Genomic DNA, 27499 nt, shown 5'->3' with positions numbered 1-27499 from the left:
TCTATTATTAATATAGTAATACTAACAACTATTATTCAAAACATACGTACTAGATTATGTACAAGTACTGTTACAGGTGGTTCTAGACCCTATTTGAATTCTCAAGTATAGAATCGGTAGATGGTCAATTTTATCAATTGTTAAGTAACAATTGTCCAAATTTATCTTTTTCAACGGTGTCGCGACCAGCGCTTTCATTTTACGGTTAATGACTTTCATCTTATAAAAAATAGCTCTCACCTTTTCCGCAATAATCAATGTGATAGGTTCTATTGGTATCACGGCAGCAGTCGTTAGTCGGAGGCTTCCACGGCAACATGGTTCTAAGGCATCGGTGTTTTCCTATAAAATGTTGCTGCTGGGTGCTAGCTATGTTCATAGCCCTTAAAACGGGCACTTCCACTCAAGATTTTTGCAGCAAAGATTCCGAAAGTATCAATTGCGGCGTAAATAATTTTTATCATAAAGGTTAGTACTAGTTTCTTTATTTACTTATTATTTCATATTTTTAATGTACTTATAGGTATTTAATTGGCAGTTTATCTTTTCATAAATAGTAGGGTTAATGGTAGTTAAATATTTTGTTAAAAGTCAGCTGTGCGAGTTCACGTTGCTACTGTTTTATTTTTTCATTATATCTTCTTACCTTAGAAAATATTCTGGTTTTAAGTACTTTATTACCATTTCTTATATCTATGCTGAACTGGGAGCGAACGAATAAAAAAAATTGAAACGCGTGCCGCTTCTTTTTTTCGGGCATGTCATAAAAACCAACAGATGGATCTTTCCTAACACGATGGACCCTTACCATCGACCTCTTCTGTTTTGTGACCATTATTTATATGAGCATCATGTGCCAATCGCCTGCCACCATACAGATTATCCTATCCATCTGAGGGTTTCGTATCAAAATTGGGTCGTGTACTAGTACTAGGTTCCAGATAAATTATGAAATTCTGATTACTAAATAAAGACAGATCTAAAACTAACGAAAAACCTTTTCTTTTTTCTATTTTATTTACTTTTATGATTTTTAATCAAGAAAACGTTACACAATAAGTCCAACGTTTTACCACTTTCGCTATGACGTCACATTGTGCTTTTTCATACAATTTCCATGGTAATTTGGTGTTTTGACGTTTAGTAAAAAGTAGTTGGAAACGTTTTATTAATAATATTAATAATCTGTTGGTGTACCTTTTAAGTACCTTATAAATAAATAAAAACAAATCTAAAAGTAACGAAAAACATTTTGTTTTCTATTTAACTTATTTATGAATTTTAATTAAGAAAAACGTAATAATAAGTCCGACATTTTATCACGGTTTTCTACGACGTTACAGTGTGCTTTTTTCATACAAATTCCAAAGTAATTTCGTGTTTGACGTTTAGTAAAATTAACTGATTTGACTAGTTTTAGCAAAGACCTTTGAGTTTTAGCCTATTACCTATAAGTTGTCTTTTGATGGCTGTGCCCACTCCAGCAAGTATTACGAGCGTGAGTTTATGAGGGTGTAGGTACTACTTATAGTAATTTATTGTATTGTAGTTGTGAATAAGTACACACAGAGAGAATATATTATTTGGTTATACCTGTAATTATTATTGGCGCTACAGGTACCACATTTGATGTTAACTCAGAAACATGAGCTGAAGCATCCCCGTACACTATCACGCACACTCAGTATTTTATTTAAATGCCAAAGTGACTAAGTATTTTATTTTCATTGCATTCAAATATTCACAGGCTCAACATACGTCCCATTTTACTTCGTCAATCATGGGTTGGAAATAGGTACTAGTACTACAACCCTCACAGTACCTTACTCAGATGATATTGATCACTACTGGTGGAGCTGTAAGTTGTCTACTCCACCACTCGCTCAGCCCACCCCATTGAGAGGTTTTCCTCAATGTGACGTACCAATAAAAAGTAGTGTCATTTGTCTCACTAGATGGCGCTAAGGGTCATACCGCAATCAGTATTGCACCCTTGGTTTTTTTGTCCTTGGTCAGGTAGGTTATACTATAAGTAACAAGTTACGCTCGTTTTTTAATTTCGTTTGGTTTTAAGTAAGTAGGTATCGTTACAATTTCTGGTTATACTTTTTATTTCATAAAGACCTTTTCTAATTATGTAGGTATAGGAGGGAGTTAGCCTTCTTAGTGATTCCAATAATGTGTCCGTCCAACTTTAGATTATGTGTTAGCGTTATGCCAAGGTCCTTTTCTTTTTTAACACACACGAGAGATTTTGAGTCAATGGTGTAACTCAACGAGGGTTTGTTACTGACAACATGCAACACAGTGCATTTGTCCAAGTTTAATGTGATTAGCTAATCTCGGGTCCAAGCAATTACTCTATCAATATCATCTTGGATTATATTGTGGCTAATAAGTGGGTTCCCCATTATTTTCGTGTCATCTGCAAAGAGAGATATCAGACATGATTACATACTGAATAAAATTGGTCCTAACAACGATCCCTGCGGCATACCGCTGTGGACTTTTCTGGGAATAGAGTATGATTCTCCGATACAGAGAAGGTGCGATTTGACAGGAAGTCTTCAATCCACTTCAAGAGATTGTCTCTGATTCCAAAGTGCTCTAGTTTAGCAATCAATTGTGACAAGAACTCGATCAATAGCTTTTTCACAGTCCAAGTAAATAATATCTGTAGGTATTCGTGGCTCCCAATTTTTTGTCCATGTGTCCAACCAACAGAGTAAGTTGGTAGGTAACTGTTGACCTCCTTGGCACAAAACCATGTTGCTCCTCGATGATGACATTCTCTCGTGCCAAAACATCCTATATATCCTATAATATGTAGGTATCTTTGCACGGAATTATTAAAATCGAACATTCCATTCAAAAGATATTACGAATTTAAGTTTTAAGAGTTCATACGACACTACGACAGAAATAAAATGGGCATAAGTAGGCATACATTATTTTTAAATGGCCTTTGTTGGAAATCCTTACTCTTAATAGAAGTATATGCGATAAAAAATATTTTCCCTTGAAATGGGAATTTTTCGGGTTTTTTCCCTCAAAATTGGGAAAATTCCCAAAACGCGGGAATTTTCCAGGTAAGAACCCAACACTATGCATGAATGTATAGGTGTACCAGAATCTGATGGCAAATGAGGAAATATACGTAGCTTTAAAAGAATAGTAGGTAATTTAAAAACAAGTTGGCAACACTAATTTCTCAATACACGGTTAGCCAAAACTATGAAAAAAAAATGACTGTGGGTGTCACTGTCAGCTGTCACTGCTGTCAGTCGGTCGTGTCTATGTCTATAATTTTAATTTGTGTTGTGTTCGTATGTGTATTGTATTGTGCAGACAGTAGATACGTGATTGCTCGCACGCTGACTATTAATACTTAATATATTTTGATTATTGTATCATGCAATGTAAAACCATATGCGCTGTTGAAGTCATCAGTTATTAGAACGGCAGTCGAGGTCATGTGACGGTAGGGAACGGGTGACCCGCCTAGTTACAGCGTCCCTGCTACAGTAAGCTCGCTACCGCTGAAACGTTATCTCTTCGGTCGGAAGCGGCTACTTTTATCGGGAATTCTGGAGCAATATCCCCACACGTACACCGGTCTTAGTACAGAGAGCGCGCTGTTTTAACGAGGCCCAGTTTACGAGTGTATTGAACCCGTGTTTGTTCACGGATTCATCTGGAAACATGAACTTTATCGTGATTTGTAGTTTAATATTCACATTCATAATTAGAATAGAAGGAGGTAAGACAATTACCATATGCTGGTGCATGCTTATTAATAATTGCATGTATGTCCCTAAACATATAATTATGTTTCTGTGAATTAGTTTTATGCCACCGAATCCTTTTGATAATGTCTGTAATATCTATATTTCATTATTTTTTTGATATACTGTAATACAACAATGATCATAGATTTAAAGTTACTGTTTTACAAGCTGAATCTTTTTAATTTTTTTATCAATTGTTAAAGGTGATGTGACAGTTTTAACTGTTGCAACGGATGACAATCATGGCTTGGAGCGTTATTTGAATTCAGCCAAAGTATATGGAATAGAAGTTGAAGTGTTAGGGAGAGGAGAAAAATGGAAAGGTGGAGATATGAACCATCCAGGGGGAGGACAAAAAATAAACTTACTCAGAAATAAACTTAATGATTTAATGAAATCAGAAAAGAATAAGGATAAACTTATTCTTTTTACTGACAGGTTGGTAACACTTTAAATTATCTTATAACCACTCTACAGTCGTTGGTAATTATAGCTACCGATTCCAAATTCACCTCAGGAGTCGATGGTAGCTATACTTACCAATAGTCGGGGTTCCGTTAGGGTGACCAATTTTATGGATTAACTAGTTTTACAAGCTAGTATAGATTATAAAATTATACTAGTATTGTGTACTATAAAAATCCTTACTAGGTGGTATTTGCATCTCTTCCCTATGAGTTGGTAACATTAAAAAAACAACTGTCGAAGTCAGACGAGTGTTGGTCGAGTCTACTGTCAATTACTGTGTTTGCGATTGAGTGTTTTAGACAAGAAATATGCCGTAAGTATATAAAATATATTATTTTTATTGATTAGCATACATCTTGAATATATCCTCTACCGTTTTCTACAAAAACCTGAACATTTAAGCCATGATTTTGTTCCAAAAACATTAAGAGAAAAATATCGTATCAAAAAAAACGTCTCTTGACACTAAAATGGAGGCAAATTACGGAATATTACACGACGCATTATATTTTATAATGTTTTAAATATACCACGTTACTTATTAGTTACTCGTGGAAACACATTATTTACCGAAATAAACAATTATTTCAGCAGATGCCCAGGATATTGATTACAGGGTACACCAAATTTGGTCAACTTTCATCATGGTAACTAAACCTACCATCGACTTATCTGGGTTTAAGGGTTCGTACAAACGGAGCGCTAGCGTTATTTTAACTTCAGTTCTAAACAATGACTTTTTTTTCAGAGATGCTATAGTTCAGCTATAGAGAGGACACAGAGAGTAATTACAAAAAAAAAACGAATTACTAAACTGCCAGTAGATGTCCGACAGGAGCTTACGGACAGAAAGCGGCAGGCGCAATTAGATTTAGCAATAAGGCCGCCTTTTGTCTCTAGTGTCTCGATTTATTTGTTTGGTACGTCATTTTGTGCAATCAAGTATATTGTATTGCAAGACTGTAATTTTAAATTCTAATAAAAAATATATACTTTTAAGGTCCGAATGTTAAGTGCTTGGTAAAAAATGTAAATAAAACAAGCATTCAATTATAAATTGGTTTTAGTTCATATTAATAAACCTTAATTTTTCTACTGGTTTTCTTTAATTCCTGAAATCACACACACAAAATGTCTATGTTAATCTTACCCGTTATTGGTAACCATAGTTACCATCGACTTAAAAAGGCAGAAACGCTCAGTGCGAACAGAAACTTAGCGAGGGCGGCCATCTTGGTAAGAATACGGTGTTACAAATAAGTCGTGACCAGGTGTTATATTTATATTTCTTGTGTTTAAACTAAATAACATTAAAATATAATTTGAATACTAGTAAAAAGTGTAAGAAATGCGCTTTCAAATAAAAATTATTACAGTCCCTAGAACATGATACTTTACATGCTATTAACAGGCATGGCTGGGATAACTGAAAAAATGAGCGGATTCTGTCAATTCTAATTGGATTTGAGATAGATTTTATAATGTGATCTTTTTTATTTTTATCTAATTAGAATCATTGCACATCTGGCTTGCTGTTTCTGAATTTTCTTTATTATAGCCACAGTAGTTTTTGAGTTACAAGCCTATTTATAACACGCCACGATATCGCCCACCGAACGCCGCGCAAGTTCGAAATGCCTGGACTGTTGAGGCTAGATTTGCTAGTGCGCCTGGACTGTCAAGTGGTTAATGATCTTGTATATCTTATTTAGAAATAATAATTATCTGCTGAAAATGTCTAAAGAAATTGCATAATAAGAGTCATTGGATATGGAATGGATTTTAAAACTTTACTTTTACAGCTATGATGTGATGTTCCTGGGCAGTTTAGATGACATAATAAAGAAATTTAAAACATTTGAAAATACTCGAGTCCTGTTCTCAGCAGAGCAGTTCTGCTGGCCAGATCCAAACCTTGCAGCACAGTATCCCAAAACTGAAGTTGCTAATCCCTATTTGAATTCTGGTGGATTTATAGGTAAGAGGGTTGTTTCCTGTTAAATATGTGTGTAAAACATATAGGTATATTTATTATTAATACTAACTGTGTTTATCTGTTCCACATAATATTTTACTTAATATTTTTGCAGGCTATATATCAGAACTTTCTGGAATAATTAATTATAGGGAAGTAAATGATAAAGATGATGACCAACTTTATTATACAAAGATTTATTTGGATAAGAATTTAAGAGACAAATTCAAAATATCTCTTGACCATAACTCATCAATATTCCAAAACCTTAATGGAGCTTTATGTAAGTTTTGTGGTTTATTTGTATTTTATTTAGGTATTAGTTTTGCTTTGATCAGAATTCTCACAACATTATTTGTTTGTAGCGGATGTTGAATTAAAAGCCAACACCACAGAGGAGTGGCCTTACATTGAGAATGTGGCCACCAAACAAGTTCCTCTCATAGTGCATGGTAATGGACCATCAAAATTGACTCTTAATCACCTTGGCAATTACTTGGCTAAGTCATGGTCTAACAAGTCAGGCTGTGCACTCTGTAAACAGAAAAGAATTGAACTGAAGGTATGTACTTGAGTTGGTACAACTACTGTATATGTGTATTGTAACTCTTTTAAGTACCTAATTGTCATTAAATTTATGTTAATGCAGGATGATAAATTGCCTATGATAATGATGGCAGTATTCATTGAGCAGCCAACACCCTTCTTGGAAGAGTTTCTACAACAACTGTTGGACACAAACTATCCAAAAACCAAAATTCACCTTCTTTTGAGAAACAATGTAGAATACCATGAAACTGAAATAGACGATTTTTTCCAAACACATTCTAAAACATATGCAACTGCCAAGCGAATTAAACCTAGTGATTTTATCTCCGAATCCGAAGCTCGCAATATTGCCAAGTAAGTTTACGCCTATAATCATTTACTTTTACTATGATAAACTTTACGTATCATTTAATTTTCCATGCGCTTTATAAATATACCTACTTCTACATAATATTTGACAAAAATATTATTTTATATAACAAAAATACGATTACGACGACGACGATTTTTACGATACTATCATAACAGGACGTTAATAAAGTTTTTGTAAGATGTGAAGGAACTTTGATTGCGTGTACATATTTTATTAAAGTCAATTGAGAATGTATCAATACCTCTAAGATCGCATGTAGATTTAAAATAATTGGGCGATGTTCTGTTACAGAAACCGATGTATAAACAGTGATTGTGATTATCTATTCTCAATAGATAGTCTGTCTAGAATAGAAAAAGGTACTCTCCGCTACTTGGTAGCGTCAGGATATGATGTGGTGGCTCCGATGCTCGTGCGCTCCGGGCAAGCTTGGTCCAATTTCTGGGGCGCCATCAACTCTGCCGGGTTCTATGCCCGCTCTTCAGACTACATGGACATAGTCTACCACGTAATCAGGTAAATGCTCTGCGATACTAAATGCTAATAAAAATAACTTTTTGATTATATCGATTTATTCAGTAAGCATAAATGAAATGTGCATCTTTTATTAAAAAAATATGATTTCTGATGTTAGCTAACGAGCGTATTATTATTTATTGGTTGTACTAGATGTGATGCATAAACAATGTAAACGCCAATTTCTGATATACATCTAATATGTAGAGATAAACATAGTATAGCGAAATATCATGAATGATGGCAAACGTGTACAATGTAAATTGATATATAAGTGATCAGTCGAACGCGATAGAGAAATCTGTCTTGAAGGAGCGACGATCGATGGAATACATATTGTCTGCTGTGCACTCGTACACGCCTGCGTCCATCTGTGTCGCAGGGTCGATTTCTATCTTGGACTTTACGCGATCGTCACCGATTGGCCACTCGTGGATCTGCACAAAATAATACGCTCTCAATAACACATTTTTCATTATACAAACGTTGAAACAATGCCCTACATATTGAAATGATAAATAATTGTTTAGAGTGGTGGTGTCATTTATGATAGGTTTGTTGTTTACAGTAAATATTCTATTGTATTGATAAAATGTTGTTCTAATCATCCATTTGAATTGTAAACTTACATGTAAATAATGATGTGCGAATATCTCAACGCCGTCTTTGAACCAGGTGATGTGTGGACGAGGGCTGCCCTTCGCAATGCACAGGAAGGCGATCTTGTGTCCGAGTACATACTCGAGATCAAAGTGTGACGCCAGGAGGATTTTTGCTCCCTGGAATATATATAATACACTTAGCAATATGCCGATGTATTCGCAGACGTGATTACAGCAAACTCTGCGAATATGTTCTGTTGTTGTTAAACTTAATTCGCTGTGCAATAATAATAATTTTCACTTTAATAATATGTAATTTTATAAAGACACATCAATCCTTTATAAAGAAATAAACTTACGTCATTATTGTTATAATACTGGTCAGATTCTGGATCTCTGTATTTTCCGGTTATAGGCAAGCCAATTTGGACCTGTCAATTATAAATTCAAGTTAAAGTATCTGAAACATCGTACGTGCAGTTACTTTATATTAAAGCGTGTACCTTAGATTTAGTTCTGCTCCTCGTTCTCCCGCGTCGTGCGTCAGTCGAGTCAATCAAAAACCAATAAAGTATGAGCAATCCCAGGAGGACCTTTGCCTTTAACAGAAACATTTGTGTACCGTAATCCTCTTGTCGGCACTTGTAATCACTTGAAACCCATGAAAGGTTTGTGTGTGCAGTAATGTGATGGTGGTTGGTCGTCCGAGGGTCTGTGTGCCACTGGAGGCAGTCCGCGGTGCTCAGCGATTCCTGCCGCGCCAATCTCTCAATTGACTAATGACGGAGGTGATCGCAGGAGGGCCCTTGTCTCCCCTATGTGATACACACTCGTCATTTCCTTTTGCATTTTAGCTAACGATACATTTACAATTGGAATATTTACAGATACTATCGTGATTCAATGAATAAAATGTGAAATTCGCACGTGGTGTGGTGATCCGACTTTTTTATTCGGACGTACCTACGTAGTAGTACGAACTTCTAGAAGAATTTACCTATATTTTTTAAAACTAACGTAATTACAATGTGACCCGCAGTTGCGGTTATCTAAGCCTTATCAATGTAGTTTAAATAGTTATTTAAAGAAAACGCTATCAGTGACGGTCCGTAGTTACATGATTCGTATGTACTATGTCCAGTTCGTATAGTCATCACGCCTCATGCATCTTTTCCAGAGACTGTATAATAACAATATACTGCACGGACTGTATCTATTAGCTGGTACCCAATAGAAACTTTGGCGAAATCTACACAATTTGTCCACGTAATAAGCTTTACTGAAACCTAAGCATTACAAACAATATCAGAAATAATTTAGAAATAGGTAGGTACTGAATTCGTCCTCAAAGGTAAAAATATGCCACACATTAGAATACCGATAGGTATATACTACGTAATTCATTAGGTAGTCTATAATTAATATTATTATTCTATATATAGTTCAGATATATAAGACTCCTATTGCTCGAAAGCACAGTGTAAAACAAGCTTTAATTCATACACAGCTTGAAATCGGAACTAACCTTAATCGTAAACCTTATTGCAACGTTTGTGTACTGAAACTTCGGTAAATAAATAAAAAAATAATATTATATTTTATAAATAAACGTTTGTGTACTGAAACTTCGGTAAATAAATAAAAAATAATATTATATTTTATAAATAATTTGTTTTTACCACGACCTCGCCACGCCAGTGAGCAAGACTGTTGAAAAATAATATTTTTTTTATATTTCCTTTTCAGAGGGATTTGGAATGTGCCTTTTATCACCAATTGTTACCTTATGAAAATGTCTGTGTTCCGAGCTCCAGAAGCCAAATCCGTCACTTATTCTAAGGAGGATGTCGACCCCGACATGGCCTTTTGTGCCAGTTTGCGAGAAGCTGTAAGTCTCAAAAAAATAACAATAATAAAATATGTCCCTCATAATTATGTACATTTATTTCCTAAATATTCGTTCCTTTAGCTATGACAAAGTATATCTCTTAATAATAATTAGACGGGACGTGTACCCGGTTTGGATCCAGTACCTGACGGATCCGGCCGGATACCGGGTAATAGCACTAATTTTGAGGAAGTTTGTTTCAAAATTAAACATTTATTACTTACAAATTGGCCCCGATTCCTGGAGACACCGCCTAATTTTATTTTAAGTTATATCCGTCATTTTCATATCCGTCGAAAAGGAAAGGGACGGATGATTCACAGCTCTTAATTTTAGGAAGAATGAGTAAATGAATGTGTCGGGTTATTGACTGATGTAAAATTTTTAGACGGTTGGTTTAGATTTGTGCTTAAAATTGACGTGTGTTCCATAAATTTTATGCTTGTCAATTACCCGTCCCTTTCCTTTTCGACGGATAAGAAAATGACAGATATATCTTAAAATAAAATTAGATGGTATTTACAGGAATTAGCACCATTATGTTGTTTTATCGACAAAAGTAGGATCCGGTGCATTTCTAATAATACTTATTTTTCAGGGCATATTTATGCACGTGAGCAACGAACTGGATTTCGGCCACTTAGTAAATCCCGAGAGCTATGACATTAGTCGCACGCACCCTGATATTTACCAAGCGATGGACAATAAAGTCGAGTGGGAGCAACGCTACCTCAACGAGGAGTACGCGGCCAATTTCGATGAAGGACGCAAGCATTCAATGGTGCGTGTGTAGATTTATATCTGTCCGCACTTATTTAATACAGATTTGTTTTTCTTAATATAGATTTTATAAACATACTGATGATAGTATATTACGGGTCGGTCTTTTTGAGTTGATACGGCAATACCGTGACTTTAATAATTGAGTAGCGTATATGCAAGAGTTCTTAATGATTAAAACTTATTTGAATAAATAAGCAGATAACTTCTGCGTGTCAACTATTACAACCCGGGGTGTCTACTTAATCTACAAATATGCAATATATACGTTTTGTATTTCCAAAACCGAATAATTTTAATGCGCTTTGAATTTTTTTTTTTAATATACCTCATTTTTAGCCCTGCCCAGACGTATACTGGTTTCCTCTGATGTCGAAAAGATTCTGTGTGGAATGGATTGAGGTTATGGAAGCGTACGGTCAATGGAGCGACGGTTCTAATAACGTAAGTATCTACAACTGTAAAAAATGGTTAGGTGCTTCGAAAAATATTTCTTTTCTATAACTCTTAGATTTTATGATATCATAAGTTCTAACTGATTAGTAACGTTAACAGAAACAATCGGAAACAATCGGATGCTATATGTGTGAGATAGAATAGACTTATGTACTTAAATAGACTTATAATGAATTTATTGATAGTGGAGTCAACAAAGCCGGAGCTTCCTAACTAACTTCTAATTTGCCAAGGATAGGTCCGATTTTGATGATTTCTTTAGTAGGGGCAGTTTTTATATCATTTAAAATCAGAAACATCTTGTTGAGTGGCGCAAATATTCCGATCAAATATCGACCCTCCTTAATTTTTTAACTTTTTATTTTTTACTAGTTGTTATTTTACCTTACACTTTACAATTACACCAAGTTTGACGGTTATGTGTATTATTATAGAGCATAAAAAATATAAAAAATACCTTAAAAAAGAAATACCGCATTGTGAATTGTATTCTTGAATTTGATTTTTAGGAGACGTCTGTCGTCGTCAAGAGCAGACACTCTTGAACTTCGAGGCCGTACATCTCACATCATGTTTTTTCGGAGGTCCTCTGGTCCCAAAGGAATAAAGTGTGATATGTATGGCCCCCAAGCCTCAAAGAATCTCCTCCTGAACCACGGCAGACGTTTCAAAAATCAAATACAAGAATACTCCATGGCCACTGCCACATACACACATCTTAGTATCTAAATTGAATATGATAAGCACTATAAAATAAAATTACATATCTATAGGGTGTTAGTGACATCGTAACGAATACTCAGGGGGATGATTCAGGCCATGATTCTGAGTTGATATCAAGTGGAATTTTTCGTCGCAAAATTCATGATTTTTTTAGTTTTTTTTTTAATTATTTTCAATTCTATACTTTTGCGATGAAAAATTCCACTTGATATTAACTCAGAATAATCAGCTGAATCATCCCCCTCAGTATTCGTTACGATATCACTTACACTCCACACAAGTACATACGGTAGCCATACAAGTAGGTATGGGTGTTAGTGACACCGTAACGAATACTGAGGGGGATGGTTCAGACCATGATTCTGAGATGATATCAAGTGGAATTTTCAGTCTGAATATTCCTGAAAATGTTTGTATTTTTTTAAATTATTTTCAATTCCATACTTTTGCGACGAAAAATTCCACTTGATATCATCTCAGAATCATGGCCTCAATCACCCCTCAAAGTTTTCGTTACGATGTCATTTGTCTATATCTCAAGTCGCAACTCAAATACAAAAAAGTGCTGCATGGCTTCACAATTGTTTTTATACCAAACTGTTTTGTAGGACAAGCGTTTAGAGAGTGGGTACGAAGCTGTGCCCACCCGCGACATCCACATGACTCAGGTGGGCTTGGAGCGACAGTGGCTGCACATCCTCAAAGAGTATGTCAGGCCGCTGCAAGAAATGGTCTTCCTTGGATATTACCATAACGTAAGTGTTTTTTATCTTTAACACCTCTCAATCAAACTACGTAATAACTTTTTGGGATATTTATTAAGAAATCAAAAAGTAGTATAATTATAATAATGACGTTCAGGTCCTGCCTGGTTTACATTACAAATATTCAATTCCTATACAATGAGACTTTCCAGGCTACTAATAAAATATAGATGACACTCCTACAGATTTAACGTAATAATTACGTATTATCTTACGCTCGGATACATAATTATTCAAAAATATAATTTAATGGCAGAGGCACATATAAAATGCTTGATATTTGGATCAGACATGTATTTAATTATGTTGCTACTTATATTGCTTCTTTTTATTTTAATCAGAATAATAATGGGTGGAAGATGTGTTGTGCCTGGGTGTAATAGCAAGGGTAATCATTTATACCCAAACATTTATGCACATACGCATCTATTGTCTTTGTTTAACTTTCTAATTTCATCTGTTATACATGAAATTAGAAGGTTAAACAAATTTTTTGGGGAACGTAGCCTGGAAATGTTCAATTCCTCATAACGTTTACTTCACTAAACATAGGTAGGTATATATTTTTTTCAATAACAGACTGCTGATCATCATCCCGCTCTTAAGTGGGGTCGGCACAATCGACTGTTAATTTAAAAAAGAAATAAAATCTAAAATCATTAACTCACTTGGATACCTTGTTGTTACAGCCGCCAGTATCGATCATGAACTTCGTGGTTCGCTACCGGCCCGATGAGCAGCCAGCCCTACGACCGCACCACGACTCCTCTACTTATACCATTAATCTTGCTCTCAACACGCCCCGTAAGTACCCATTGCAACTTATTTACACAGAAAATGTTGTAAATACAAACAATTAGAACGAATGGTGTTACACTACAAATGATTTAGGCACATACATACGATAGTGTAGTGTTGATTGACTGTAACTCCTAATAAGCCAGTCGTAGTGACAATTTACATAGTGAGACTACTTACAATGTAGGTAGGTATAATGTAAAAAATACATTGTTTGTTCGATTCAGCATATTACCTATACAGAATGTCCAGTTACTAATCGATCAAACGGAAGTGGAAGATAGCACTTAATTAGTATTAATAAATCCTCAGGATCTATTCATGTTTATGATCATTGTCTAATCCATTCAGATTTTCCTGATATTTTTGTTTTCAAAATACCAGCCCGAACATAAAATTCACTTTTTTCTTGATGATATAGCTGTATTTTATTTTATTAACCTTTCCTGCGAAAAATATATGACAATGAACTGTACCAGTACATTAAAATCTTGTACATTTTATTGGGTTTTTAAAATGGTATACCTAACACCTACGTCTAGTCCTTATTGTTACAAAGATGTTTGCTATTGAAATAAAGAACACCACGTCGACGTCTGGGTAACTAATGGGAACTAAATTAATTTCCACTTCCGTTTGATCCATTATTGGATAATAAATAAATAATGTTATTGCTAATCTTAAGCACTTCTGAATGAATGACATTTTACATCTGGAGTTCGTCATGAAGACTATGTGTGTGAGTAGAGTCAGTAGCATTCATATAAAAATGTTTGCAGACGTGGATTACGAGGGCGGCGGGTGCCACTTCCTGCGTTACAACTGTTCCGTGCGCGACACGCGGCAGGGTTGGCTGCTCATGCACCCCGGCCGGCTCACTCACTACCACGAGGGACTCCGCGTCACCAAGGGAACACGTTACATCATGATCTCATTTGTAGATCCTTGAATCCACGCTTCTACAACGCCAACTTCAATGCAAATTCAGATGAGATCCCTAACTGAACAACGAGACCGTTCCTATACAACAAAATACGCTAAGGTATTTTCCTATCATAAAATCATAATAAACTAAACAATTTTAGAGTAAGTAAATACGTATCGAATCTCTAACTCGCAATGATGATATAAAGTGCACATAAACCGAATGGATTAATTTAAGTTAAAAAAATATATATTAAAATAGAATTAATAATATAATTTCGAACTGAATTGATATCAGATACACCAAGTAGCAAGACTTTTAAAATCATTAATAACACACATTAGCTGTTGTGTTAATATAGTAAAAATATTCATACAACCTTGGTTTTACTACGCGCATTTTTGATACCACTCATGCGATTTAACTTTAATTCTTAATGCATTTATTTTGTACTATTATTTTTAAGTATAACCAAAGATTTATACTTTTTGAACGCACATTGATTGCTATCAATGCAAGCGATATTATTAAATTTGCGAATATAAACTTTAGTTTTATTTGAAAACTTTCGTTCCTCTGTGAATTATCATTTCCAAAAACTGTTGTATTAGTTTGACTAGTCTGATTCCAGATTTTCTACAGTTTCTGTAGTACGTTGAGAATGAAAATTATTAAATTTTTTAGTAGGATACATATAATGCTTCCCAAAAGCGGGTTCAGCCCACTTTAAAAATATTTTGAATTCATCTTCTTCTTGTTGCCATTCCTCTTCTTTAACCCAAAAGAACACTTTTCTCATCCACTTCGGCACAAACTCGTCCATAAAATAGAAACGTCGATTCCATACCTTATGAGTTTCTATATATTTACCGCCGGTGCCGAGCCACTGAGGTATACTGTGTAATTAATTATAAAGTTAGTATTGTCTTTGAGAGCAATAGGTGGTCGTAGCTGAATCACTAATACAAAAAGAATACGTAGGTACTTACCTATTATCTTAAGTATGTAAATACTCACAGTATAAGATGTCTCAAGATCCATCTGTATGCGTTGGTGTGAAAATATCCAGACCAGGGCTTGAGGTGAAGGAATGGTTTCGTAATGGCGAAGTAAGAAGCTATAAGGGCTAATATAGTCGTCCCGAAATGATATCCGTCTATCAGGATCGTTAGTTCCTGCTCTATATTCTTTCTATTAGGTTGGTATATTGTCCGCTGTGGTTCTAAAATAAATATTAATCATATTTATTTTAGAGTTTAAAAAACATGACTGTCTACTTATAGTAAGTATATCTACAAGAGTAGAAACAGGTTGTATGAAGGAAGAACATTGGTACAATTCTAGGGTACTCCAAAATTCGGAATAACGGGGTATTCCCTGATCTAATGAAGCATAGCAAAGTCATTCAGCTGGAAGTACTTCAGACTGCTGCAGATTTTGAATGTATTTTGACACTGGTTATTTCGAAAGGAATGTGTTTTAGTTGTACCATCAGATGGTTGGTCCATCATGAGAAAACGTCCCTGTGGTGCAACCAGTTGTACCTACCAAGCTGATGGGCCACGAGTCACTAACGGATGTCTACAGTATTTTTGATTTTTGCATAAACAAGCCATTCGCAATTTAAAAATTGTCGTCGTGTAAGTAGAAATAAATTGAAGGAATTGAATATTGGCATCACAGTAATCTACGGTAACATAACTACTTATGTGAAAAATTAAAACAAATACCGACCGACATTAACCGTTTGGGAACCAATATTACGTAGTAAAATTACTGAAATTTTTTAGAATACCTACGACCCAGTGCGGCATCTATTTTCCTCGGCTATAGGTACAGGTTGACACGCAGTAGTTTTAGGCGGATGTGAGGTTTATAAAAATATATTTATCTACCTATCTAAGTACATAAAAAAATAATAATTTGTAACTATGTTACCGACGGAATAAAGATCTTTGACCTTGGGTAAGTAAATCTAATAGGTTCGAATTTGTAAGTAGGTACGTATTAAAATTACCTACTTCTCTTAATTTTTTTAAGTATCAAAATTAAATATCTATTACAAGTAAAAATAATGGTGTAATAACAAGTATGTGATATTCCTAATACATACTACTATTTAATATTATTTTGATAATCCTTACGAAACACACACTTTTCGTTTTTTTTTAGTAAGCAGTCGATCATAATCAGAATTAAAACATACTCACCAGTAGGTTTTTTACCCACAGTTAACCCCATACGTGGTTTCCAATAAAATGTTCCTGGTAACGCACTCTGTAATTGTATACCAAAGAGTACTTTAACACTGAATTTCGTATGGTTTTAAGAAAAATATGTTATAAGTGTATTATGATATTGCTGCATAAAACTAAATTGCTTAAACACGTAACATTACTTAGTCGATTTTTTACTAGTGTGATCCAGATATCTGAATGACACCTTGTTGAATATTTGAAAAGAACTTCAAAATACTTAACGCGCGTGAATTACCTTTCCACCCAATGGAAAGACGAATAAAATTAAAATTATTACAGCTTTATGCATATTGAACGGCTTAGCACTGCGAATCCAATCTCCCTGTGAGAGACATTTCGCTCTTTTAAAGTATTTTGTACGAGTTGTTATGATGACAATGTATTCTTTAACGTGCTCGAAGAAATCGTTTGACGTAGATGTGAGGATTCAATTACCTCAATACTACTTCTATTGTTCTCGTCGACAATCCGGCGAGGTTGAGTTTGTTTAATACGTATTTCCTATTATTACGTGGTGTAATACCTATTTGTAAATGTTGAATTAAGTATGGTTTCGTACGAGTTTCATTTCACTCTGGCCTTTTGATATTATATCTTTTTACAACCTTTTTTGTATAAATATAAAATCTTTTAATTTAGAATATTTTTAATATTTTTTATACGATATTGTTTTTTCTATCTGTCATTTTATTTCTATGGAAGATTGAAATATTGCTGAATTATTTCTCCCAATTACTCCTTCTACAACTGAGAACACCCACTAGTGACCCCATAAAATATTGTTATAGAGAAATATAAAGATGCGCAAAGCGGCGAAGTTTCCGGCGGCGACGACTGTCCGCAGACCGTCGAAAAGCTCGGTATTCGCATTTCTCCATTTTGGCCTGAAGAACCTGAAATTTGGTTTGCCAATGTTGACGGTCAATTTTGGATTTCTGGCCTTACCGTGGATACAACCAAGTTTTACTACGTGTTGGGCAGCTTGAAAATCGTTATTCCAAGGTTTCCAAGGAGGTCAAGGATATTATTGTGCGTCCACCGGCGACTGGAAAGTATGAGAAGCTTAATTCAGAACTCATCAGGCGCCTGTCGGCATCGAATGAAAAAATAATCAAGCAGCTCCTGATGCATGAAGAGCTGAGTGACCGAAAGCCTTCGCAGTTTCTTCGTCATCTGACAAGTCTCGCCGGTCTCTGGTCAAGTCGTTTACCTAGAAGTATCCAGACGGTTCTAGCAAGACAGCCATCTTCTGCTGCCCTCGGCGAATTGCGGACTTGGCTGATAGTCAGTGACATCGCCCTTCTTCTCCGGTGGTAGCTGAAGCCTCTACGAGCCATGCCGCCGTTCCTGAATCCCCGCTGGGTAACCTGAGTTGTGAGATTGCAGAGCGATTTGTTTGGCCTGGCATACGAAAGGACTGCAGGATCTGGGCACAAACTTGCTTACCTTGCCAACGCGCCAAGGTTAGCAGTCATGTGACAGCCCCACTCGGCACTTTCAACTTGCCCCGCGCACGCTTTAAGCAGGCTCGTAGGACCGCTGGCACTATCACAAGGTTTTAAGTATTGTTTAACAGCTGTTGATATTCACTTTGCGGCCGGAGGACAGCTGAAACAGTAGCGAAAGCCTTTTTTTCCATCTGGATAGCCCGGTTTGGTTGTCCCACGGAAATTGTCACGGACCGCAGTCGCCAATTTGACTCCGCTGTGTTCCAGTACTTGTCTAAGCTGACTGGTTTCGGGCATAAATAGACGACCACGTACCATCCAGCGTGCAATGGTCTCGTGAAGCGCTTCCACCGGCAATTGTTAATGTGCCACGCGGATGACCGGTGGACTGAGTCTTTGCCTTGGGTGTTCACAGTTGCTTTAAACATGAGCTTTAGTGTTCTTCTGCGGAGATAGTCTATGGCGAACCGTTACGTCTCCATGGTAATGCTGCAAAGCATTTTAGGGTTTAGCCCTTGTCATAGAAAAAAAATATTTCTTAATTTTAAGTGGATTTTGAAGTCGGCCGTATTTTTTAAAATTACTTGCTTTTTTACCCACGACGGAACGGAGCAGGTATATGCGTTTAGGGTGAGAGATGTTTGTGTGTGCGTTTGTGCAAAGTAATGTTATCACTTATCTTCTAAACTAATGATCCGATTTTGATGCGGTTTTCAATAACGGGTTTGTGTTTGATGAGTTCATGTTATTAGACAGGTGTCATGTCTGTAACTCACTAGGGGGCGCCACAATATTAGTGTTTAGAATCAATATTATTCGAAACGCCTCTTCAATTTATAAGAGCAATTTATTTGCAATAGTTTTTATTAGTTAATTGTTTTTGACAGGCGTTTTTTTTTCGGTTCCATTGATTACACGTAATTACGTCGAAAACGATGCTGTTTCATTGCTACCTAAATCCCTTAAAAATCAGTAAAAAGTCATATCAGGCATATTCATGGTCCTTCGAGCCGGATTTCAGAGAAGATCATAAACAATAAATTGTAGATAAATTAATACGAAGTGATTGGCGAAGATTAAAGAAAAATCAAGATCGACTATAAGTGGCACGTGGATTGTGTGGTCAAGTGAATCAAATTCATCCAATTAATCCTCATTTAATTCATAAAGTTGAACCCATCACTCAATAATCAGGTAGTATTAAGTAAAGCAAAGTGTTGTTAATTACGGTTAGTATAATTTTAATTACATTTATTACCCACGACGGAACGGAGCAGGTATATAAGTTTAGGGTGAGAGATGTTTGTATGATCCGATTTTGAGGCGGTTTTCAATAACGGGATTGTATTTGATGAGTTCATGTTCTTAGACAGGTGTCATGGCTGTAACTCACTAGGGGGCGCCACAATATTAGTGCAAAACAATGTTGCAATATAATCAAAAAAAGAATAAAATAACTCAAAACCCCCGACTTAACCCAATTATTATGTAACGAAATATTATATTAGACTTAAAAATACATTGTAGCGAAAATAATTTTACCATAATACATAACCGAGGAATATCCGTCGGGGGCTGCCATTAACCCAGCTAAAGTTTTTCTAGTGACGTGAATACAATTATTGAAGAATTGTAGATATTTAACGACGACATAAAATACACTTATGAGTATGATTAATTTTTTGTTGAAATTTTATATAGAAAAGGCAGCCCCCGACGGATATTCCTCGGTTATGTATTATGGTAAAATTATTATCGCTACATTTAGGTATATCTTCGAGAAACAGACACGTTAGGAAAAAACTGTAAAAATCCATATTCATTGTTTAGGTACTTAAGTATATCTATTACCGATGTCTCGAGATATCAACTCCTTTTTAGAAAGTATTTTTAAGTCTAATATAATATTTCGTTACATAATAATTGGGTTAAGTCGGGGGTTTTGAGTTATTTTATTCTTTTTCGATGAGATTTTTACCGTCGTGGATTTTTTTCAAAATTTTTAATTTTGCTTAATTTTATTCAATACCTTTTAGTTTCAAGTGAAAACGTTAACTGAAAACGCCCCGTTCCCTTTCCGACCTCCGTGGGTGTTATAAGAGGCTACTAAGGGACTACTACAGTGATGTCAGTGATACACAATTTCAGACAGTCCCTCAATATTTATCAAACGTGGCGAAAACAACCGTTTTTTATGGCCCATATCATGTGTGAATTTTATGTAGTTACAATAATATTACATACATACGTATCGAATTAATAACCTCCTTTTTTGAAGACGGTAAAAAGGCTTTACTAAAAAAAAATAAAGACTTCAGTCCCAAAAAGCCTACTAAGTACTTTAGAAAACGCTATAGGTCTTTTTATAGCGTACCTACAACTTTAAAAACGGCTATATATTTTTTTAAATAATGAAGCTTTGAAAGCCCTATTTTACTGGTCTAGTCTCAAAAAGGACTCGATAGGCTGAAAAGGGCTAAAAGCCTAAAGTTCTTTGCAACACTACTCCATGGCGAATTTTTCGATAGTAGCGACAGTGGAACTACCGATACACCGGAATTTTCCGCTTGCATCCGCTCATCCGTCCAGAGCGGATGCTTGGTAAAAAAAAAGTATCCATGGTTTTGGTGTTAATTGCGGTTGGTGTGGGCAAACATACCGTTTCATTAGGCGCCCACTTCCACCTTATAAATTTCTCGTCTGAAGTGTATCATTTACTCATTTCCTGGAACCAGTAGGACTACTGAGAATAAAGGAACAGGACAAAATACGACTCAAAGGGATTAAACACGCTTCTATCACTTTTAACTCACAAACGACATATATTTAAAAACTGTTCCTGCTGCCTAGGAGGGCAGCACTATTCCTAGTAGACACATTGGAAGACATACGGTTGGAACAGGGTACAATTCCCAAACATCTTAAGTTATGTAAATGTAAATACATCATTTAATAAAAACCAAGACATTAGTAAAAGTAATATGACAAAACAACTTGTTTATTACTTTTTTTGATGTTACAACAGGCCCTTCAAATTTCATTTCACATGGTAGCTACCAAGCTGCAATTGGGGTAGAACAGTTTGCTTGGCCTGAACCAGCCAACAGCAAGTTGCTGTATAAACAATACCACTGAAGCGATTGTTGAGGAGCTGGCTCAGGCATCGATACAATTTCCCACAACACCAGAGGACATACAGAAAACTAAAAGAGAGTAAGTAAAAATAATCAATTTATTAATATGATAAATTTCACTTGTTTGGCGGCAATATTAAGAACATAAAAAATGACAGAGGGATCTTTCACATGTCCCTAAACGGTTCATCGTATCCATCTAAGGGCTTCACCATTGCATTATTGCATTTGGGGCATGTTGCCTGATTTAAATAAGTAAATAAACATAGCTACCTTTTAAACTTACTAAATAATAGTTAATCCTTAAATTGCATTAACTTTGTACTGAGTGTTTGTAAGTATTAGGTATTATTTAAAAGATAAATAGATATAGAAAATCTTGTCTCTAAAATTGATTAGTTTTGACCGTGTTCACAGTTTTCATTCTTCATATAGAGGAATCGAGTCGCGCAGGTGTCTCATTGGATAATACAGATTGGAAATTGTTATATTTTTTGTTGGGGTACCTATTGTGCTTCCCAAATGCGTTTTGAGCATATCTTAAAAATAATTTGTGTTCTTTTTCTTCTTTTTCCCACTCAGATGGTTTAACCCACGGAAAAAAACATCTCATCCACTTCGGTACAAACTCATTCATATAATAGTAACGACGACGCCATACTTTGTGGGTATCGGTATAAGGACGGCCGCGGCCGAGCCATTCGGGTAAGCTGTGTAAGGCAACAATGAATAAAATAAACAAAAGCTAATTCAGGAAGATCGGGGCCTATGAAATATGACCTAATTCGGACCTTGATTCGGATTCTGGTAGCCCCTACATGGCCCCCGGGCAATTCTAACTGATCAGAATCGCGGTAACTAAATTATTTGTGTACTGATACAATACTCTCGCACAGCTACTCAGATCGAAGTTTCGTACTGAGTAGCTGTAGTATTTTAGTTCAGCTATATATGTATAATGGTAATACTAATGTAGCAGGCAGTACTCCTTCATAGTCAAAAAATATATTGTGATATTTACAAAACAAAAAACATAATGCAGGTACTTACAGCGTGAGGTGTCTTAAGGCCCATCTGTACACGTTGGTATGGTAATAAGAAGTTAAAGGGTGGAGATGAACGAATGGCTTCGTAGTGGCGTAATATCCGGCCACAACAGCCAATATCGTGGTTCCCACATGATATCCATCTATTAGGACCACTAATCCAGATGCTATATTATCTTTATCAGGCTTATATTTCAGCGTTTGCGATTCTAAAACGAATTTGGATTATTAGTAGCAATATTTATTCAGGTTACAACTTGTTATTTGTTAATAACTTCCAAACTGTTGATTATTCTTTATTATTTGAAATGAAGCTTTATTTTTAACTTTTTATTTGAATAAATTATTATTATTATCATTAGTAACCCGCTCCGGCTCCATACAGGTGTACCTATCTACTCTTGTCTACAAATGCTTGTGAATTTGTTCCAATGATGTTTTGAAATAAAGGATGCGGGTTTTTCTTTAATAGACAATTTTATTGAACTATTTTGAAAGAAAGAAACATTTATTACATTTTGGGGTAAAACTACGGAAGAATAATAAAAAGAGAAGTTCCTCGTTCATATTCACTCTAGAGTGGCTGCTTGAGGGTAGATAAGCAGAATTACCCAAATATTCGTGTACTCAACAAAATAATGCAAAACAAGGAATTGCGAAAAGCATAGCACCCATGACATAATTCATAAACATAACGTTAGACTCACCTGTAGTAGGTTTTCCGAAATAAATCCCCAATCGAGGTTTCCAAAAAAATGAACCAGGTTTTGCACCCTGGAATAGATAGGTATTTAGGTACCATTACATAAGTAAAACACGATTATAAACGATTATAGTCATTTGCAAAATTGTATGCACAATTTTACATCAAAAAATAGATATTGGTCTATTTGGATGTCCCAGGAAAAAAAAACCTACTTATAAGAGTGCACTATTTAAAATAATACCTTCACATCCGCTGAACAAAGGAACAAAATTAATATTATAAAAAAAATATTCATATTGACACGTATTCACACCTTAAATGCAATCCGAGAGGAATATCTTGCTCTTTTAAAGTCTTTTGTGGTTTTCTGTTGTCTTCTAGTGGGTAATGTTATGATGACAATAAATTCTCTTCTTCAGTTACATAAGCAGCATCTAAGTACCAGAGACACGCTTCTTCGATTGTTCTCACCGACATTCCGGCGAGGTCGGTATTGTTCAACAATTCTTATTATTCCGCAGTGTTGTCGTACCTGCCTATTATTAATAGATTACAATATTATTAAAAAAACAGCAACTGAAATAATTAAACAAAGAAGAATCCAATTATAAAGTTTAGAAAAACCTAGGCGACGTTATAGTTACTTACCTACTGAATAAGCGACGGCAAACAAAACTATCGATAGTCATTCACAGTAGTTAGATAATCGAACACAGATAGGTATTTCAAAAAAATAATTATTACATAAAACGTGTATACTTACTTTGTGCTTCAGGTACCGTGTATGACAGGGTTTCTTAACCGCAGAAATGCTGGGGTTCCGTAGTAAGTACCTAGACATTAGGAAAGCAAATGGCAATGATTTTTTGTGCCTTGTTAACAACTATTGCGCACGATTTATACGTATTTATACGAACAATAGCTAATATGGCAGTTAAGCGGTAAAACGTAAAGTTCACCTTAGCATTATCAGACATCCTCGCCTTATTCACCCCAGCAGATAATAGAAAACAACATAGACAACATCGACCTTAAGGATATCATTTTTAGGTAACCAGTCACGTTTCACAACTTTTTCAAGCAAACCATCATGCCGTTTACAATCCCCGCGCCAACAGAGAGTTTGAGTTTGGAAAGTAGCAAAAATTTACCAATACATCACAATCTGGAGGACCTGTCACAAGTTTGGCGGACACAGAATAGGGGACGCTACTAAGTACGCAGAAGAGATAGTATTATCATTAGTTCTTCCGAACTGATAGCATTGAATCAGCAAGGACAGCTCTGGTAAAAGTAAAAAGCAGTGAGAAGTCTCAATCCTGGCTATTACATTAGCATCTTATATGACGCTGTCTAAACCTGGGACGTCACAGAACACACCTGCTGTGCAAGATAACACATCTTTTTATATAATTTTACCTGTTTTATATAGTTTTTTATTCTTTTATTGTCTTTGATTTTGATAATGACTTTTGGTGTACTTTTGTTCTTCTTGTAAAAATATATATTGCTGTCTGCACGAGAACCGTTTTTATTATTGGTCGTCAATAAAGTGGTCCTTCGAAGTCGGTAAGTATGGTAGTGCAGACAAGAAGCGCAAAAAAGGTTGAAGGTAATAAAACAGAATCTTTAGCCGTGGCAGAGATGGGCGTAGATACGGCGGGTGGTGATTCGTCGAGCATCCCGCGGCCACCAACGCCACCGCCCGCCGCCCGAGACCGACGCCCACGTCTCTGTGTCGTCGAAATCGTCAGCCACAGTAAGGGCGAAATTACTGTTAGTAGAAGCCCAGCATGCGCGTCGCCTCGCAGAGCTTGAAATGCAAGAGCAGGAGGTAGAACTGCAAAAGCGTCAAGCACAGCTAGAACTGCAAAAGCGTCAAGCGCAGCTGGAGCGACAAACCGCCGAGTTAGCGCCCAGGTCGCCGCTATAGAAGCGGAGGGCAGTGAGCGTAGCAGTCGCCATAGCCATCGCAGTGGTCTAAGCCAAGAGCGACGTGTGAGTAGTTGGCTCGACGATGTACGCCGAGAAACCTCGCCCTACATTGGGCAGCCGTTAAAGAACACGGTGGTTCTCGGTACCAATCTCAGTCATACTAAAAACTCTTCTGCACCTCTTATGCACAGATCACAGCGGCCCAGAAGGTGATAGAAGTTTCGTCAGTGCCAGTCGGGGCTGGCAGAGCTGCGGACGCAGTCTCTACCCGGCTTGCAGCGCCAGGAGCAGCTGCGCATGCAGCCACTGCTCCATTCGGCGCTATCCGAGCTTCACACTCAGCGCCCGCAGACGGTGACAATGCGGTACCGGTTTTCGTCATTGATTTCGTCATTGAACAGTTTTTTCAATAACTTCAATAAAGGTTCGAAAGGTTTAAACATAAACCTTCCATTTTTCGATGGAAAGTCATCTATTGAATATTTAAGTTTTAAGCGTGCCTTCATGGATACAGAGGGCTCATTTAAAGACGCTGAAAACTTAGCGCGCCTTAACTATGCGTTGCGTGGCACCGCACGCGAGGCAGTGAGCGCCTTGCTAGTGTCAGCGCGCGTGCCTGCTGTCGTGCTGCGCGTGCTCGACATGAGATTCGGTCGCGCTGAACTTATCGTTTTACAGGAGATCGCTACAATACGCTCTTTGACCCGTCTGGGCCCTGAGGCTAAGGATTTGCGTGGAAGTTGTAGGGCTCCTCAACCAGACAGATTATTTAAGAAGCCCGGAATTGTTTAGTGCTATGCTTTCTAAACTTCTAATAAATGGTCAAATGGATAAGTTTTAACGGGATATACCAATATTGTTTCTTGGCCGGCACTTCACATTTTCACCAAAATGTATGAAAAATACAAGTTTTTTTTTTTAATTCGAATAAAACCGAAAATATTGACGCTACAGCTTTGGTGCCATAGTAATAAATGCTCAGACGGATAATTTCTAAGGATATATACCATTTTTGTTAATTGGCCGGCACTTTACATTTTCACCAAAAATGTATGAAAAATACAGTTCTTTTAATTCGAATAAAACCGAAGATATTGACCCTACAGCTTTGGTGCCATATTAATAAATACTCAGACGGATAAGATCTAACGGAATATAGCAAAAATATTTTTTGGCCGGCACTTTGACTTCTGGGCCGAAATCCGATGATCTCCTTTTTGTAATATAAAAGTGCCAAATATTTGATTTTAAGAAATAAAAACAATCTGAGTGGAATTTTATAGTCTTTTATTTAATAATTCTACTTAATCACCTGAAAAAGATCCGTAAAAGATCCGCGTGAAAAGTAACGGACACGGATACGGATTTTTCTTTTATCTCGGATATCCGCGGATACGGATACGGATATTCGGAACATTACTAGTAGGGACAGCGCAAGTGGTTAGGATTTTTCCTTACCTTCATCTTTTTCTTTTTTTACATTCCGCATTAATTTATTTCAAACACATGGGTATATCATAATATTGAACTTGGCTCTCATTTCACATTTATATTTTTAACGGGATCCTGTTTGATCCTTTCTGCCTTATACAGTATCCTATTTAAAGGAAAAATAGATCGGAGATAAATCTGATTGAGGATAAGCATAAGTACAGAACCAGTAATAGGACGGGTCATAGGTTACCGAACGTTGACGTTAAAGCTAATTCATTTAGGCTAGGTCCCCAAGATAATTGGTATTACAAAACAGTTTTAGATAATGTAGTAGACGACAGCACACAGTGAAATAGAGTTAAACAATATTTATTTATATAGGTGATATAATTTATATTTATAGTTTCAAAACTATGCACTAACGTTATGGATTGCAAATTCAGTACCTACCTACCTAGGTACTTATGGTCATCACTGGGCAAAAAAATAAATAAAGCTACTACTTGAGTCTATCTTATTAGGTATCTATTCTATTGTATAAGCACCCTGTTAAACATCATGATTCGAATGATAATATAATCTCGCGTTCCTTATGTACTAAGATGTTTACCGATGGCGTCGGCGTATGTACCATATTTCTGTTCTGCTGTCATTCTAATCATGTTACATTTAACAGGGTAGACTACCTACTTGAATCAGCATTTTATAACTAGACATAATTTATTTTGTACTACTTTTAACGATTACTAACATATCATTTTAAACACACATAATAATATATAAAGCTTTAGTTTATATACATCCGATTTTGACATAGTTATTGGTGTCATTACCAAAAAGAAATAGGTTAATTTCTTCGTTTAGGCATTTTCTTTGCGCGAATGTGATCTAATTGTGTAACATTGTTTTATCACATTCCGATTGGTTCGAAAC

The 27499-nt window shown here is 36.0% G+C and overlaps 3 protein-coding genes across 3 annotated transcripts; 1 reads left to right on the top strand and 2 right to left on the bottom strand.

Annotated features, from left to right (window-relative positions):
- The first annotated feature begins 3288 nt into the window (after positions 1-3288).
- On the top strand, positions 3289-15151 carry LOC126380244 (procollagen-lysine,2-oxoglutarate 5-dioxygenase). The gene is made up of 13 exons (XM_050029510.1): positions 3289-3760; positions 3992-4226; positions 6059-6234; positions 6347-6514; positions 6597-6793; positions 6881-7134; positions 7445-7669; positions 10018-10159; positions 10758-10940; positions 11279-11383; positions 12727-12873; positions 13572-13686; positions 14460-15151. Exons 1-13 carry the CDS (start codon positions 3703-3705, stop codon positions 14627-14629), a joined length of 2175 nt encoding a protein of 724 aa, XP_049885467.1. The 5' UTR covers positions 3289-3702; the 3' UTR covers positions 14630-15151.
- Positions 7748-9657, bottom strand: LOC126380246 (immunoglobulin domain-containing protein oig-4-like). The gene is made up of 4 exons (XM_050029512.1): positions 8775-9657; positions 8631-8702; positions 8299-8448; positions 7748-8106 (listed from the first exon to the last, which is right to left on the bottom strand). Exons 1-4 carry the CDS (start codon positions 8883-8885, stop codon positions 7948-7950), a joined length of 492 nt encoding a protein of 163 aa, XP_049885469.1. The 5' UTR covers positions 8886-9657; the 3' UTR covers positions 7748-7947.
- On the bottom strand, positions 12918-17188 carry LOC126380245 (uncharacterized). The gene is made up of 4 exons (XM_050029511.1): positions 17099-17188; positions 16816-16882; positions 15623-15827; positions 12918-15501 (listed from the first exon to the last, which is right to left on the bottom strand). The coding sequence occupies exons 1-4, from the start codon at positions 17150-17152 to the stop codon at positions 15222-15224; spliced, it is 606 nt and encodes a 201-aa protein (XP_049885468.1). The 5' UTR covers positions 17153-17188; the 3' UTR covers positions 12918-15221.
- Between the last annotated feature and the right edge of the window lie 10311 nt (positions 17189-27499).

The sequence above is a fragment of the Pectinophora gossypiella genome, chromosome Z, assembly GCF_024362695.1.
Source record: "Pectinophora gossypiella chromosome Z, ilPecGoss1.1, whole genome shotgun sequence".
Lineage (NCBI taxonomy): Eukaryota > Metazoa > Arthropoda > Insecta > Lepidoptera > Gelechiidae > Pectinophora > Pectinophora gossypiella.
The sequence above is the reverse complement of the archived record's forward strand: the minus strand, read 5'-3'. Positions and strand labels throughout refer to the sequence as shown.